General features: G+C 43.7%; 1 protein-coding gene across 3 annotated transcripts in view; it reads left to right on the top strand.

Moving 5' to 3' along the window:
* The first annotated feature begins 109 nt into the window (after positions 1-109).
* The window catches only part of LOC137640288 (tubulin polyglutamylase ttll-4-like), a 41,527-nt gene continuing 24,561 nt past the window's right edge, over positions 110-17,075 (top strand). The window contains exons 1-6 of one of the 3 annotated variants that reach the window (XM_068372901.1): positions 110-281; positions 4,571-5,412; positions 15,309-15,428; positions 15,979-16,200; positions 16,303-16,471; positions 16,820-16,952. In XM_068372901.1, the coding sequence (XP_068229002.1) occupies positions 4,590-5,412; positions 15,309-15,428; positions 15,979-16,200; positions 16,303-16,471; positions 16,820-16,952 (1,467 nt within the window). In that variant the 5' untranslated portion in view covers positions 110-281; positions 4,571-4,589. The other 2 variants (XM_068372903.1, XM_068372902.1) reach the window with 2 other exon arrangements.

Here is a 17,075-nt window from a genome sequence, read left to right as displayed (position 1 = left end):
ATAATATTAGCATATATTTTCTGCTAATAGACAAAATAGAAATATTGGATGCTTAAAAATCAAATTTGGCGGTGATACGCATGCGCAGGTGCGTGTCCAACCCGTAGGAGCCTCTACCCTCTGCTACGACATGGCGAGTACTCTCATTCCTTTGGAAACAACTCGTGTAAATCTTTATTAGTTTTGGCGTCGTGCGTAATATTTAAGAATTGTTTAGTGTCCAGTGGCCTGGAGTGATGTGTTCCCTATCACCATGTGACGTCCAGAAGGATAATAAAGCCGTGAGTAATTTATGGTGGAATATAATGTGTGGCCCTCTTAAATCCATTGTGTTGATTTTTGGTGAGCGAAATTGAAGCCATCATAATCAACGCGGGAAGTTGGGGGTAAATTTTTTATGTTTATAGCCTAATAATAGTGTCATTAATGCTAATTAGGAGTGCCATGGGTGGAGAATCAATGTGGCATTGCCGTATTGTGGAGCCGTTGGGAATTTGAAAGCGAAATAAACTAGGGACGTTTGCAATGGAGTAGCTGAAGTAAGAGAGAACTTCGCTCAGTCAGTGGTGCTGGGTTCTCCATGAGGTACGGCCGCGTACTGCCCCTTGCTCCTTATGCCATCAATGAATTTTATCGAAATATGACATTAGTCGTTAATCCCTCTTCCTTATGGGATGATAATTATCTATTAATTGTTCGTAATGGGTCACGAAAGATCTGAAAAGTGTGTCAAGGTCATTGTCCCGTACTCGTGGAAGGTGGCGAGGCTACACCATCTTGTATCCATTGGGGCTTTCCCTTCGTCCCTGGGATTAAATTTAAGTTAAATATTAATGAAATAAAGACTGTTTAGTGTAACGAGAAGGGTTTAGATAGTTTTTGAGTCGGGGGACACTTAATTATGGGTGTAAATAGCTGTCGACATTTTGATTTCCCGGAGAGCATGATGGGGGATATTGTGGAAAAGATGAATGGCGCAGAAAACGATCTCATAAAAATCAGAATTTTATTTAAATTTTTTAGTTTTTTTCTTTTCTTTCATTTTGGTATTTATAGGTCTCCAATCGAGCAGATGACTTTGAATTATCATAGTAATTAAACGTAGAGGTCATATATTTATTTCCTTGTGTTGCTATGATCGTCTGTATTAGAGATGGTTTGATAAGGTAGCTTACCTTATATGTACTGTGCATTCAAGGTAATATAAGAAAAATATAATACAATTCCTCAGTTAACCTTGCTAAAACTTTCAAAATGTTTTGGCAGCTGAAATTTACCCTAGAATCGTTTGCCAAATGATGAATATACCTAACCTTAATCAAATTAAAATACCCCAGACATTATCTAGTTTATAGACACTATGGGTACTAGGAGGTAATACTAGAAATCTGAGCCCTGATTCTCAAGTTTTACTATATATTCAAACTGGGTCCCTTCCCCCCCCCACAGTTAAGCCGGGCATTGAATAGCCTCTCGGATCCCAGTTCGCATTTCATTAATTTTGTCCGATTCTAAGATTGGTGATGTTACATCTTTGGCGAGTATAATGTATGGTAGATTAACCTTATTCCAGTATTCCATGGCAGCCTAACCGAATTGTTAATTGTAGTTGAAGGCCAGGTTAAGTTACTTGCATCGGCTGGTAGTCGGTTCTCGAAAGTACGATTCTTGCTCTCCGGCTAGGAAGAATAGCCGTCAGCTCTGTGCGATTGAAAATATACTGCGTATTTATTATTGCACAAATTTATAGCGTATGGTACACACTGAAAACTTCCCTTACTATATGGACGTCAAATAATTTGATCGTACATGAACACCCATAGATTGGGTGAGCTATATGAGTAGGTGTCCCTCTTACTTCTTGAAGTATGGGTAGGTCTAAGGGAATTGACTCAACTATGTATCAGTAAGGCGGAAATCAGTACATTAAATCCTACATTACTTTCATAGGTACGTCTTGGTATCTATTTTTATTGACAAAATGCTGTTCTTGCCAGGAGGCTTTCCTATGCAACTTTTTTGTTGTAACTTTTCTTGCAAAAATTTTCCTTTGTGCAATAAGTCAATTTACTTAATTTCTCTTAATCCCAGTCTGATTTATAAGCTACAGTGTTGTTTTGACAAATAAGTACAGTGATGCTCTCAGGCAGGTAGGGACACGGCAATCAAGGTTTTGTTGAACACTCGTGTCGGCATTAGAGTAAATACTTACTTTTAGGTTAGGACAACTTACTTCAATATGTAGGATTTGCTCTGGTCTGGGTAAGCTTATGTTTGTCTTATAAGCTATACTACATTACTTTTGATATTGTATCGGCTTTAGCTCCTCAATCTTGATAGTATCGATACTTAATGTGTTATTTTGACTGTTTAAAGGTTCTGGCTTTTATCAATTGTATATGATTGTTTCTGATGCTTTTTGCACCATACAGTATTTGCTTGATAAATTATGAGTGTAATTTGCTGCTAAGATTTATGTTTTTGATAATCTTTATTTACTAATTTGCTTGTATATGATGAAAAACATTTTTTTTCTCAAAGGTTATTGTGGAATCTAAATTAATTTTTCTTTCTTATGGATGCTGGCTTATGTCCTAAGTATTAAAGACAGTATTTAAAAGTATAAGATTACCCTTGTTTTTTTACATTTACCACACCAGTGCATCATTTAAAGCTATTATTTAGTAATGGATCTGCAATTTCTGGATCATCTTGGCCCAATGACTTTGGGTACAGTTTTCAAAGTATCTTCAAAATTGCTTTAGTCTTCTTCATTAGGTGTACAGTCCTTGAGAGGTATGATGTTTTCCGACCTTATTCAGAGCATTCATTAGACCTTTTTATTATTAGCTAAGCTACAGCCCTACTTGGAAAAGCAGGGGGATGTATGTATGATAGCGGCCACTTGAATGTATGATGATGACCGACTTAGAATACGGCAGTATGTTTGGTTAAGTGGGGAAGTTTTGGTTGATGTCCATTTCTTATGGAAGCAGGCGGAACTGGTTGCTTATACAGTATATAAAGGCTCCAAAGCAGGATGTTATAACCCCAAGGGCCCCAGGAGGGAAACTAGCTCAATGAGGAAAGGAAATATACAAGAGAAGTTTAAGAATAATAACATTAAAATAAATCTCATATATAAAGTATAAAATTTCAGTATAACAAGAGGAAGAGAAATAAGATAGGAAAGTGTGCTCGAGTGTATTCTCAAGGGTCGGTTGTGCTCAGCCTGCATATTCTAAACACTTCTTTGGATTTATGAATCTTGAATCTCTTTCTTACGATACTCTAGAATTGTTTTCAATTATTTAACCTTCTACTGTATGCTCTGCTTTCTATGGGTTTTCATATAGCTGCTAATGTTTGTCTCGCATATCTCTTGCGGGAAATTCCTAACAAATGTTTTAGTTCCTGCTTTATATCCTTGTTGATTTAGTAGGAAATTATGTTCCTTTTCTTAGATTTGTATTATAGATTATTCAGGGCTTGATCTTAATGTTTACATCTTTGTGGCCATTATTCTAGCATAGAAACTAGAGGATATGAACTTGTTGAAAGAAATAAAAAAATTGTATAGTTGGTGATATTTATTACAGGTTTATATTGCTGACTATATTCGTATAGTTATACTGCACCTTGTAGGGTTGTGTACATGTATAGATTGAGAAAACCAGCCTATAAAAGTAGTGCCTGATACTCAAAACAGATTTGCTTGAGTATAGGCAATGTTCCCCATTTAACATTGCACAATGGTTGACAGGTAGGAAAGAGAGACTGTATTACTGCAGAAAATATGTGAAAGGACAAATCAGCTTGGATTGGTGCATGTTTTGGACATTTTACCCTTGAGTGTAAAACCGCAGTCTTGATTTTCCACGTGCACATCCACTACTTAACCTTATTAAAGATGTCATTATTTGCAAATGGTTACTGAAACCTGGACCTGTAATATCTGCAATGATTTTTACCTCTTGTCTTGTGGGGGGGGGGGGTTAGAAATTAAAGTTAACCAATAATTTCTCTTGTTGATTAGTGTAAATTTAATACTTCTTGTGGTCCCTTGACTGAGTAGTATAACAATTTATAATGTCTATTTACAGTGAGTCCTTAGGAACATAGCTTTTAAGTGATAAAGTATAATAAACTATTAGAGTAAAGTATATTTTATGTTTATTGCAATAAGTAAATATATATTTATGCGCTGGTGACAAAATATTGGGCTATATATGTTTGGCTAAGCTGTTGGGTATCAAATTTTCACTGTCCCTCTAGTTTTTCATTTTGTTGTATTTGTGGTTTTGAAGAGTGCTGCTTCTTAATTACTTTAATGTCACAATGCTGTTTGGTTAAAGGGATAATTGTTTGACCTCAACTTTGCCTTATTGAACTTAACACCAATATACTATTTGATTTTGTTTTCTAATGTGATTGTGAATGCTTTCCTTTTTGCAAGAATCTAACTCTTGGAAAGTATATGCCTTGTATTTGATTGGCATACAATAAAATGTCACTGAAGTATCATGAGATATGCTGCCTATATACTCATTGTAATTTCACGTACTTTCAGATAGCGATGTTGAAATAGAATGTCCGACTGTCCGTGTGTGTTGTCCTTGTCACAAAGGCCACCTTTTAATGTCTTGGTAGGTGGGCTGCACCTGAACACCATGAAGGTTTCCGATGCCTCCCCAACTGCCAGGTCACCTACAACAACAGCTCAGCCGACAACCATCTCGAAACGCCACAACCCGGACACCACTGCTGGAGTTGTGGAGAGTGAAAATGCTCCCCTTGCCTTACATAACAAGCGTCAGCGTACGAAGAGCGGATCAGAATCAATGGATGCTTTGGCAGCATACCAGGATAGTGCCATAGCTGCTCCGGACTGTTGTGGGGGCAGAGGAGAATCCACTCCTCTCTGTGAACGCAATGTGAGAACTTCAAGACCCGAGGGGAACCAAGAGGGTACCAATTCCCAGTGTTTGGAAGCCCCATGTTCTTGTACTGTGTGGGACAATGGTGGTGATAATTTAAATAATTTTATTGCTGGAGATTTAACTAGAAGTAATGTAAATAGAGATTGTAGATGTAAAGGACAGATAAATGTGTTAGAATCAAGTGATAATAGTTTAGTTGTAGGGGAATATTCTAATCACAGACCTGTAGTTAGCGGCACGGGTGGACTGTCGCCTCACTGTGTAGCAACATTAGAATATGTGACAAAATTGCCTGAAGGGTGTTCGGGTGGTGTTAGTGATACCTCAGTGCTCAATTCTACAAACTTAGGTCATCCAAGTGATGCCATCGATGACTTGGAGGACGACGACAATTATCTGGATTCCTCGGAAGAGGAAGTAGAAGATGAATTCACATTACTCAATAATGAAGATGATGAAAGTTGCGGTGAAGGTAAGTGAAATGATTCTCTCTTCACTTTGAAATTTTCCTACAATATGCTATAACCAGGTCAGACATACAGGATAACTTAATAGTTAGAATATTCTTATGATAGAGTTTGCCCCTTTTGTATTTGACATTCTGTAATGGTGTACAGTAAATCCTTTGAAGAGATCCCCTATGTGTAGAGTAGCACCATTGGTGCACCTCTTGTGTTATACACATTACTAAAGGCTCTTTGCAGTGTTCCTGAACTCTTAGATGTCCCCATTTTTTAACCTTCTACTAGACCTCTGTTACTGTTTCCTTTCTTCCATTTCGCTGTCCAGCCTCTTTTGACTTTAATCTTAGATACTGCAGGATTTTCTTGCAATTTCACCTCTGGCTCAATGGGGAGGGGCAAATTTTTAAATCAAAACTTTGGGGAGGATCCAATGTGCATCCACCTGTGTACCCTGTGTGTGGTAAATTATGTCACTTGTGCCCTGAAAGGGAACGTTTTATGCATGATCTGGCCTAGGGATCTTTCCTTTTAAGTAGTAAGTTGGTTGTGTGAAGCTTTTTGTTAAAGAATAAACAAACATGACCCTCTGGTTCCATCTAAGTTAAAGCCTTGTGCTTTTCTCTTTTGTTCCGACACAAATACAAACCTTTGTTCTTTAATGGGAGTACAAATTCAGCAGATGGAAACTCGCCTTATAAATAACGAGGGATTACTAAGCTAACTGGAGGGTGGCGTTGAAGGCCCCCTCCCTCCCCACCATTTCATCTAATACAGTATCCACTTTGACTTAAGCTTCCAAGTAGTGCAGACATACTTTCTGTGTTGACAAACTTGGCGATACTTCTGCCTACGTAGAAATCTTGTGCGGACATGAGATCATGCTCAAGACTTCTAGGTTGCAAATGCTGCAATTTTATGAACAGGAGCTCTGGATCTCCCTCTATTATGCCCTACTTGCATGTCATTACTGCATGCAATCATCACCTTGTGAGGAACATAATGAGTGGCTAACCATGCAGTGGCAGTAGTATGGCAAGTAGAGGCAAAAAGGTAAAGCTGATCATCTAGATTTTACCCATGACATTTTCAAGGCAACAGAAATCTTGGATCACGAAAGAGGCCACTCTGTCACCATATTTATTTGATGCAGTCATCACTACGTTAACTCCAGGGACATCAGTTGAGAGGCTAGTGACCTAGTCCACTCTTTTTTGGTTTCAGATTCGGAGAATATGGAAGCTGCTGCAATGGCTAGCCTTCAGGTGACCTGGTTGGGATCAGTGGCTTCACTTTCTCGGGATCAGTCGATCTGTAAACAAAGAATAGTTCAGTCAATGAACCAGTGCACCAACATGGTGCTCCAAAGGATTGATGTAGTGGCAGCCAGATTTGAGGGCAAATTGTGCAAAAGAAAGCACTGATAATAAGAAATTTCCAAATCAGCCAGAGCTCAGCTCTTTATTTCCTCCAGAAGATGTAGAAGGAACGATGGAAAAGTTGAGGAAAATGAGCTGGGATCCCCTTTTCCAGTGTCATAACTGGCCTTTCAAGCTCAATTCCAATGACCAAAGCATTTAAATTCTTTAAATTGTCCTTGAAGAATGCTCCCACGACCTCCAGATAAAAGTCCACCACACCAGTATGTTCCTCTTACTACAGGAGACCTGCTGCATTCATGCAGCCCTTTCAACCCCATTATGGAAAGCCCAGAATGGAAAGGAGCAAAAGAGAGGAACCAGAGGGGTTGTGGTAGCCTGATGGAAATGTCCATGCCTGGCATTTTATTGGACAGGATTTTCTTGCCCACTTAAGCTCGATAGTTTCTTGTAGTAACTGCAACCTCACCATCCTAGTGGGCTAGGGATGGAAGATTTGGGGAGCTTATAGCTCTACCTGCTGATTCATCAGTAACCGTTGCCTGGCCCTAGCTTGATGGAGAGAGCTTGGCCGCTGATGATACTTATTTATGGTCAGTCTCTAGGTCATTGTCATGTCCCTTGCCTTTGCCATTTATGAAAGATCTTTAATGGGCGGCTAGTGTCGTGTTTTTAAGGACGGGACTTTGAAATTCCTACCATTTAATAGGTTGACTAGGGACATATCCAAACTGCATATTATTTTCGCCTCTGACCTTCAATTTTGTGACGCCAGTGCGATTTATCCCGAAAGTAAGGGTTTTTTAAGTTCTCCTATATGTCCCTTGATGATTAATATTAAGTTGTTCCAACACGGAGTACTTACCTAGAACTACTTTCTTAGGAGTTACTGGTAACTCTTCCCAACCGACCAGAATTTTGTGTAGTTTACCCTATTCCCGTTTTCTATGGGGGTAACCTCAGGCGGAGTGATACACGCCCTGAGGCGACCCGGGGTCGGATAGCGTGCTAGCTCAGGTCATGCTCCTCAGTAAGTTTCTGGTCGCGACGTGATTACCATCTCGCCGCTCTCTCTCTTACCCTGTGCGACCCTCTTGTGTCCCCCGACCCTTTGTGGCTACCACGCGTTTCCCACGTGTCCATATCCTTATCCTTTCCTCTGTGTCTCTTGGTGTCTTAGTGTTGCGTTATGGAGCATCCCCGCTGTTGTCCTGGGCCTGTGGCCGGGAAGTCTTGTGGGACTTTCCTTTCCAAGCCCGAGGTTGATCCCCACTCACTGTGTTCGTCGTGTAGGGGCAAGGTGTGCTCCCCTACCACCACGTGTTCGGAGTACGAGTCCTGGAATGAGATTCAGTGGGTCCTCTACGGCACGAAGAAGAAGTCGCCCAAGAAAGCCAACATGCTTCTTCGTTGGTGTCACCAGCTGCCTCGTCGGAATGGGGCTCCCTTCCATCTTCCCCTACCCAGAGTAGGGGACGAGATAAGTCCGTTGCGGGGAGGTGGCCCATTGCCCTTCCCCAGGAGTCTGAATTGGCGGGGGGTTATTCAGGCATGTGAGGGTCCTAAGGGAGGTGCAGGAGTGTGTTCGGGAGACGAGGTCCTGGTGCCTACAGGGCCCGTCTCTACGGAAGATCCTATGTGGGGGAAGTCGGGTGCTACCTCTTCCCCAGCGTCATGGGTTTGTGTTTCAGGTGCTTCAGCTGCCGGGGGAGACGCCGAGAAAGAAGGCTCGTCAAATTCGGACCCCGCCGCTTGGGATCCCCTTAGGACGCCCTTCAGGTCACCCTTTAGACTAGAGGAGGAGTTCGATCAATGGTTCGGGCGTAAGAAGGTTCCTCGGTCTCCCCCAGCGCCCTTGTCAACGCTCCCGCCCGTCTTTCTTCAGCCCGCGACACCAGAGATTCGACGTGGAGTCCCCCCTGCTGAGTTGGACGTCTCAGGCGATTCGGCGGATTCCCTCTCCTCCTCCTCGTCATCCTCGGACTCATCATCGTCGGAGGACGAAGTCCACGAAGAGGAAGCGGGAGAGGTCCCGGAAGAAGAAGTTGTTCCGCTCCCATTCCAGACAAAGCAAGGAGTCCAGGCCCTCCAAGAAGAAAGCTAAACGGAGTAGATCGAAGGAGTGGGTAAACATCACGGTACTCCGGAGCGAGCTGCTTAAGGTTACCACAGCTGCGGCCGCTTCTGGTTGGCTCCCTAAGGCCTCATCTCCACCGTCTCGCCCTCCTTCTCCTCCTACAGACCTGAGTCCCGTCAGGGGAGGTCGAACCAAGCCCTCCCGTGACGTACCTAAGTCCACGAAGGCCTCTGCTACATCAACCCTACGGAGGGAGGCCCTTCACCAGATGGAAGGCGTGGCGCCAGCCGCGGGCACTTTTGGGGGACTTCAATAAGCACCAAGGGCGTCTGGCGGTCCAAAATAATCCCACTGACACGAGAAACCCCGCAGAGCAGGGTAATCCCATAATGGATACCTTCGCCTCTGCGGGTCCGCCCGTCCAACGTTACCCCCCACCCCCCACCCACCGTCACGGAAGATAGTCGTACGGGGGGACTGGTGACAGAGGGCCTGGTAGAAGGAGGAGAGTGCTCTTCGGATGACATCTCCTATCGGAAAGTATTGGCCCTCATAAGGCGGCACCATCGGCTAGATGAGCCCAAGCCCTCGGCGGAACAGACCTGGCTCTCCGGACTCAGTAGGCATGTGGAGAATCCTATGCTGCAGAAGCCTTCCTTAGCTCTCCCTCTAGCTCCTGACGTCAAGCTTGGGATGGAGCACATCGATAAGTACTTGGCCGGCCTGGCAGACGCCCCCTAGGAGCCAGAGTTCCTCGAAACTTCTCCCTAGTCTTAGGACGCAGAAGAGGTTCTACGTACCAAAAGGTCGTCGTGGAGGGCCCCGCGCGGTTGAGTCAGCGATAACCACGTTGAACCAGGGTGCCGCAGAAAATGGCCCCAGTGTGCTTTTCCCCTACGGAGACTTCCCTGATGGAGGACATGGCTCAAGATTTGGTATACGTGTCCTCCTGGTTAGACTGGTGGGCCTGCACTTTAGTGGGTTTTCAGTCATCACATGATCTCTCCCTCCCGGAGAACCAATCCTTATTGAAGGAGTTGATCAGCTCGGGGCAAAGCCCTTGAATTTTTGTCGTATCAATCTCTCTCCCAGGCCACCAATTGGGTTCTGCGGAAGAGGGATACAGTCCTCAGCAAGCTAGTGAGGAAACTGCCCGACCGAGAAGCGAGGAAGTTGAGGAATACCTCTGTGTGAGACGAGTCGATCTTCCCCCTCAAGTTAGTGAAGAGACAATGGAGAGGGTGAGGAATATGAAGGACGTGGGAGAGCCAAGAGATGACCAGCGCACAGGAGACCCTCTGTGGACGTCCCTCATTCATCCCGTGCATCTCCTACCCAGCCTAGAAGAGAGGCTCCTTCGGCCTCTTGGCTCCAAGCAACGCAGCCTCCCCGTAGGGGTAACACGACCCCTCAGTCGGCCTATAGACCGTCCTTCAGCAACTCAAGGAGAGGTCGGTCCGGCCGCTCCTCCAGAAGGAGATAGGAAGAGAGGCCCCCTACTCCTACAGGAGCCTCAAGTAGGGGGATGCCTCAGACACTCTTGGCAAGCATGGCGGGATTACGGTGCGGATCCCTGGACAGTGACAGTCCTGAGGGAGGGTTACAGACTACCCTTCCTAGCAGAACCTCCCCCACTCATTCCGGCCCTACAGGCCGAGTGGTTGATACCCAAGGACCCCTTGAAATGGGCGGCGTTGCAAGAACAGGTGTCGTCCATGATCACCAAAGGAGCGTTGGAACTGGTCGAGGATCCCGGCCTGGGGTTCTACAGCAGGCTCTTCCTGGTGGAGAAGGCAACAGGGGGGTGGAGGCCAGTCATAGACCTGTCGGCCCTCAACAAGTTTGGGGCAAAAGCCGACTTCAAGATGGACACTATGAGGACAGTGTTGGCCGCCTTGAGGTAAGGGGACTTCATGATGTCCCTGGATCTCAAGGACGCTTACTTTCAAATCCCCGTTCAACCCTCCAGCAGGAAGTTCCTCAGGATAAAGTGGGATACCCAAGTCTTGCAATTCAAGACCCTTTGCTTTGGCCTGTCAACAGCCCCTCAAGTGTTTACAAGAGTTTTCATGATGGTCTCCGTATGGGCACATGAGCAGGGCATTCGCCTGATCCGATACCTGGACGATTGGTTGCTTCTTTCAGCCTCAAGGGAAGAACTGAGGGAGCAAGGTGTGAAGTTGCTCCGTCTCTGCAAAGAATTGGGTATCACAGTCAACTTAGAAAAATCCCAGTTGATTCCCATCACTAGGATGACCTACTTGGTGAGAGCCTTCCCCTCGTTGGAGAGGTTGTAAAACCTGGAGCGAGTTCTACAACCCTTCCTGACAGACCAACCCAGGAGGGCCAAGGATTGGCAGAAGTTGCTAGGCCACCTAGTGTCATTAAAGAAGTTAGTACCATAGGGGAGACTCAAACTCCGGGCGGTTCAATGGAACCTGAAGGAACACTGGACCCAAGGAAGAAATCCCCACAAGGTGGTTCCGGTTTTCCCAGAAGCGAAGGTATTTCTACAGTGGTGGAACGACGGAACGAACACCGAGAAGGGGATGCCCTTCGCACCCGACCCTCCGGAGATGCTGTTGTTCACGGACGCATCGAAGGAAGGTTGGGGGCTCACCAAGTCGACAAAAGGAAAATGGTCCCGCGAGGAAGCAATGCGACACACAAACATTCTGGAGATGATGGCCGTGCTGAGGGCGTGTCAAGAATTCGTTCACCTTCTCCAGAGAAACACTGTGGCGTTAATGTGCGTCAACGCCATGGTTGTAGCCTACGTAAAGAAGCAATGGGGTCTAAAGTCAAAGGAGCTATGCGCTCTATCGACGGAACTACTGAAATGGGCTGCAAAGGAAGGGATCAAAATCACAGCAAGTTTCATCCCAGGAAAGAAGAGCGTGCTGGCAGACGGCCTCAGCAGAGTAGGCCAGGTGATAGGGTCAGAATGGACTCTAAACCCGGGAGTAGCTCGAGCAGTCATCCTGAAGTGGGGCTCTCCGGTAGTAGACCTTTTCGCCACACGTCTGAACGCCCAGCTCCCCATGTTCTGTTCTCCAGTCCCAGATCCGTCAGCGGCGTTCGAGGACGCCTTCCAACATCCTTGGGACGACCTCGATGTGTACGCCTTCCCTCCCTACGGGATGATCAGGCAAGTTCTCAACAGACTGAGAACAACGGCCAACCTACAGATGACTTTGGTAGCGCCTTGGTGGCCGGAGAGGGAGTGGTTTGCAGACCTAAAAGAACTAGCTCTTCCTCCTTGGCCGCTCCCAGACAGGCCAAGGCATAAGAAATTTTCACGAAAACCCTCGATCCCTCCGCCTACACGCGTGGAGGTTATCAAGCGGCTCCTGAAGAAAGATGGATACTCATTGAGGACCGTGGCGAGGATGTCAGGTTACCTAAGGCGTTCCTCAATCGCAGTTTACCAGGCAAAATGGGCAGTCTTCTCAAAATGGTGCACTTCCCGGGATATCAAGCCCTTGAGGGCTTCAATTCATGACATGCGGACTTCCTGGTGTACCTCAGAGACGATGTGGGCACTTCCATTCCAGCCATAAAAGGGGTACGTGCAGCATTAGGTCAGGTCTTCCTCCTAAAAGGCATTGACTTAGGAGCCTCCCGACACATCTCGATGCTCATCAGGAGTTTTGAGCAGTCATGTCCCCCCCAGGAGGTGAGGGTACCGCAGTGGGACCTAGCTAGAGTACTCAAAGCCCTGTCAGAACCGCCCTTCGAGCCCCTCAAGGACATCCTGGATAAGGAACTCGCCCTCAAAACAGTCTTCCTCTTGGCCCTGGCTTCGGCAAAGAGAGTTAGTGAGTTACACGGACTATCGTACGAAGTCTCACACTCATAGGGGTGGCGAGAGGCTTCATTAAAGTTCGTCCCTAGTTTTGTGGCCAAAACACAGAACCCGGCTTGTTTGGATCCTTGATTCGAGGGTTTTTCGGTGCCAGCGATCCCTCGGTCAGACAACCCAAAGGACTTGCTCTTATGCCCTGTTAGAACAGTAAGGAAATACCTGGAAAGGACATCCAAGCTCCGTCCTGAGATCAAGAGTTTATTCGTCTCGACAGGACGTGTGAAGAAACCAGTCTCCAAGAATTCAATCTCCCTCTGGCTATGCCAAGTGATCAAGACGGCTTATGACGTCTCAGGAACCCCTCTCTCAGGCAAACCAAGGCCTCATGATATTAGGGGTCTTAGCACCTCCCTAGCCTTTGAAAAGAACATGGCCGTGGGCCAAATCCTGAAGGCGGGCACTTGGTCCAGACAGTCCACAATCACAGAGCACTACCTGGGGCCTGGAGATTGGTATTCGACATCTTTGCCCTGAATTATTTTGTGTACGTATTACATTTGAGATGGAGACGGTGAACACCATACGGACAGCGGTTACATGCTTTCTCTTGGTCGGAGAAATGCATACTTCCAAATACCAGTTCATTGGTCATCAAGGAAATTGCTCTGCTTCATCCTTGGAAGGAATGTTTAGCCTTCTGAGGACCTCTACGTCTATATTTTTCCGGTGTGTTGTGTGTTCAGAAGAGTAGTTGTGGAATGATCTTCTTAATCGGGTAGTTGAATCAGTAGAACTTCAAAAGTGTAAAGTTGCAGCAAATGTTTTTATGTTGAACAGGCTGACATGAGTCTTTATATAGTTTATGCATGACATATCTTTTTTGATGTTACTGTTTGTAGAATAATTTATTGTTAATATGTTCTTATCATTTATTTATTTCCTTATTTCCTTTCCTCACTGGGCTATTTTTCCATGTCGGAACCTTTGGACTTATAGCATCTTCCTTTTCCAACTAGGGTTGTAGCTTGGCTAGTAATAATAATAATAGTCCTGACTACTCTAAACCTCAGGGTGACCCTGGTGGCTCCCATATGACCACCAGCAGAATGGTACACAGACCTTGTGGGTCTCCTGAAAGAGGTTCTGAGAGAATTACCCAAATAGACTAACTGGCTTTTACAGTTACACTTGCACACCACAATGCGGTATCGTCCCTGTCTTTTCACGGGTGTAGATTATTCAGCATGTCCTCCGAGTGAAAGGCTTTTTGCAAGGTGCTGCAACTGAGAGGTCTGGATACCTCCGAAAATTCTTTGCTGTAGTCTACCATGCAAGATGGGCCATCTTCTGCGGCTTGTGTCCTAGAAGGAGTACTTTGCCGGTCAGTCTCTATAGAAGGAATAGCAGAATTTTTTTTCTACCTGCGCAGAGAGAAATCGGTTTGTCTCGGCAGTGAAAGGCTATTGCTGGGCCTTGAACCAAGTCTTAAGGCTAAGGGACTGGATCTGTCCTTTTCATGGGAGCAATCAATGCTCATGCAGTCATGCCCTGCAAGAGAACTCAAACTACCAAGATGGAATAATGCCAGAGCTCTTAGCTCCCAGAGGAAGGATCCTACTGAGGAGAGTTTTCCTGCATGTCTTTGCTTCAGTAAATCCCTCCATTACTGTACAGTATAGGTTCCTCAATGACCAACGAAGGAAACCTAGCCCAGAAATATTACCGCAATAGGGGAATTGGAGTCAGCACTCTTCAGGTCTAAATGCCCCAATATCCCAGGGATTTTTACCAAACTTTCAAATTAACTTCCTGCCAAATCCAACCTGCAATTTCTTGGCAAGGTCGAAATGGCAACTTGGTGTGCGGACGGGGCGGGGCTTCCTCGCCACCCGCCAGTAACCACAGACATCGTCAACAGCCAAATTTCCCACTCTGCTGAAATTATACTCCTATTAAAGGAATCAAGTTTGAATATTTAGGGATAATACAATTTTTTAAATTTGATTTTATTAATACTGTACCTTCAGATACTGTTGCATAATAATTATTCTTGAATTTGCAACGTTGACATGGAGCTCATCACTAAAGTCATTACAAAAAGAGGGGAAAATTCTTATTGCAAGTCAAATATAAATCCAGTAATGTTCAGATATACAGGGTTGTATCTTTGTAATTCATCTTTGCAGTATTGTTTTTAACCTTTTAAGTATATTAAATGAGAGCATTCTTTCATTATGAATTAGAGAAATTGTTGTTGATGTGTATTGTACCAAGTACTGTGCTGAATGCCTTTTTCTCTTTCTTACAGTAGCTACATTTACATTGTTTTACATAAGTTTTGTATTCATAGTATACATTATATAATAGGGGAACTTTAGAAGGTAATGTATACGCATGCAAATACTTCACAAAAAGAATTCTTCACCCATTAGAAAAGAAATTTATCAACTGTTTGTGCATATGGTTAAAGTCTCTTTTCAAGAGAAGAAAGGGCATTACCGAGACGTTAAAAATATCTTTGATGATACACTATCCGTCAAACAGTTGTTGCGTCATTGTTTTTCAATCATTTGCTTAAAAAATAAGTATAGTGCAATATTTTATGTTTCGTGCAATACAAATTTTCAGGATTTCAAATTTTTTCAGATGATCAAAGTGTTATCAGCTCAGTTACCGTGGGTTCAACGTGCTCATTGCGTTCCGTGGCCAGCGAAGCCCTTAATACTGTTTGTATTAATGAACATGGAATTGCTGCAAATGAAGATGGTATGTACTTAAATACTGATTGTTTACACGGCTGTCTCATTAGAGTTTTTGCATTAATTTTATTCATCTGGAGGCGATTTTAACGTTTCAGATGCTGTCTCAATGGAGTTTTTGCATTCATTTTATTCATCTGGAGGCGATTTTAACGTTTCAGATGCTGTCTCAATGGAGTTTTTGCATTCATTTTATTCGTCTGGAGGCGATTTTAACGTTTCAGATGCTATCTCAATAGAGTTTTTGTATTAATTTCATTCATGTGGAGGAAATTTCAACGTTTCTAATGCTGTCATAAGTGTTTTTGCATTCATTTTATTCATCTGGAGGCAATTTTAACTTTTAAGATGCTGTCTCAATAAGAGTTTTTGCATTAATTTTATTCATCTAAAAGTGATTTTAACGTTTTAGATGCTGTCTCAATAAAGTTTTTGCATATATTGATTTATGTAGAATCGATTTTGATGTTTAGGATACTTTACACAGATTGTTAACCTTGATAATAGCATAAGTTAGTCACTGGCCACCCCTGATGTTTCTTTTTTCTTCTTTTCAGGTTCATTGTTGTATGCTGAAGCACCAGCACTTACACCTTTGCCGTCCCTAAGTCCTAGTCTATTTTCACACGTTCCACCATCGGTAAATTTTTGTCAGTACAATGAGAAAACGGCTGAACTTCCTTTGGCTATTTCGAGACTTCAGAAATGGAGATTTACCAATATAACTCCTCTTATTGTTAGAAAAACTATATCAAATTCTGGCTTCAAAATTACAAAAAGTGAGTATGCTGTATTTATTGTAGCCGTTATCAGCTTTCTTGTTTATAGACGTCTCAAAGTTCTCATTTTTTTGTATGTTAATTAACGTCGTCTTTTAACAGAAACGATGCAGTGGTGCGGAACCTGGGGGAAGCACATGAAGAGTCCGTGCTTCAAGGGCGTCAGGGAATTTCAGAAAGTGAACCACTTCCCTGGAACTTTCCAGATCGGTCGTAAAGACAAACTATGGAAGAATTTTTTGAGGTTGCAGGCTAAATTTGGAAAAGAGGAGTAAGTTTTCTTTTTTACGTTATGAGCATCAAACGTTCATTGCAATGTAATTTTCATGAATGTAGTGTGGCAGTATATTGCTAAATATTTTTACTCAGTATTTGAGTGTATGGCTTACAATCTAGTTTCATTGGGAACTAAAGAGGATATTAATTGTTTGGCAATACATTACAGTTTTTCTTTGGGTAGCCTAGTCTACAGTCTTAAGATGGGGTAGTGAAACAAGTTTGGTTGTTTGTTATTGTTACTGTAGTTTAATTTGGAAGTAGCAATTACCTGTAGATTTTGTAGCTTTGTAATTAACGATAGTGATTTTATGCCAGTTATATCACTGAAATTTATTTCCAGGTTTGGCTTCATTCCGAAGACTTTCGTATTGCCGGGTGATGTCAAAGCTCTGAAAGCAGCTTTTGATAAAGAGGGAGTAAAAAAGAAGTGGATTGTCAAACCCCCAGCATCTGCAAGAGGAACTGGAATTCAGGTTTGTAAAGTTACTGTTACCGTGATGATTGGAGAAGTTCTTTCTCAAACGAGGACATGAGCTGGTCTCATGTGGGCAGAACCTGACATATATGCTTAGGTTTGATAGGAAAGCAGAACTGGA

The sequence above is a fragment of the Palaemon carinicauda genome, chromosome 4 (genome assembly GCF_036898095.1).
Source record: "Palaemon carinicauda isolate YSFRI2023 chromosome 4, ASM3689809v2, whole genome shotgun sequence".
Lineage (NCBI taxonomy): Eukaryota > Metazoa > Arthropoda > Malacostraca > Decapoda > Palaemonidae > Palaemon > Palaemon carinicauda.
Note: the sequence above shows the minus strand (reverse complement) of the source record. Positions and strands in the feature narration are given on the sequence as shown.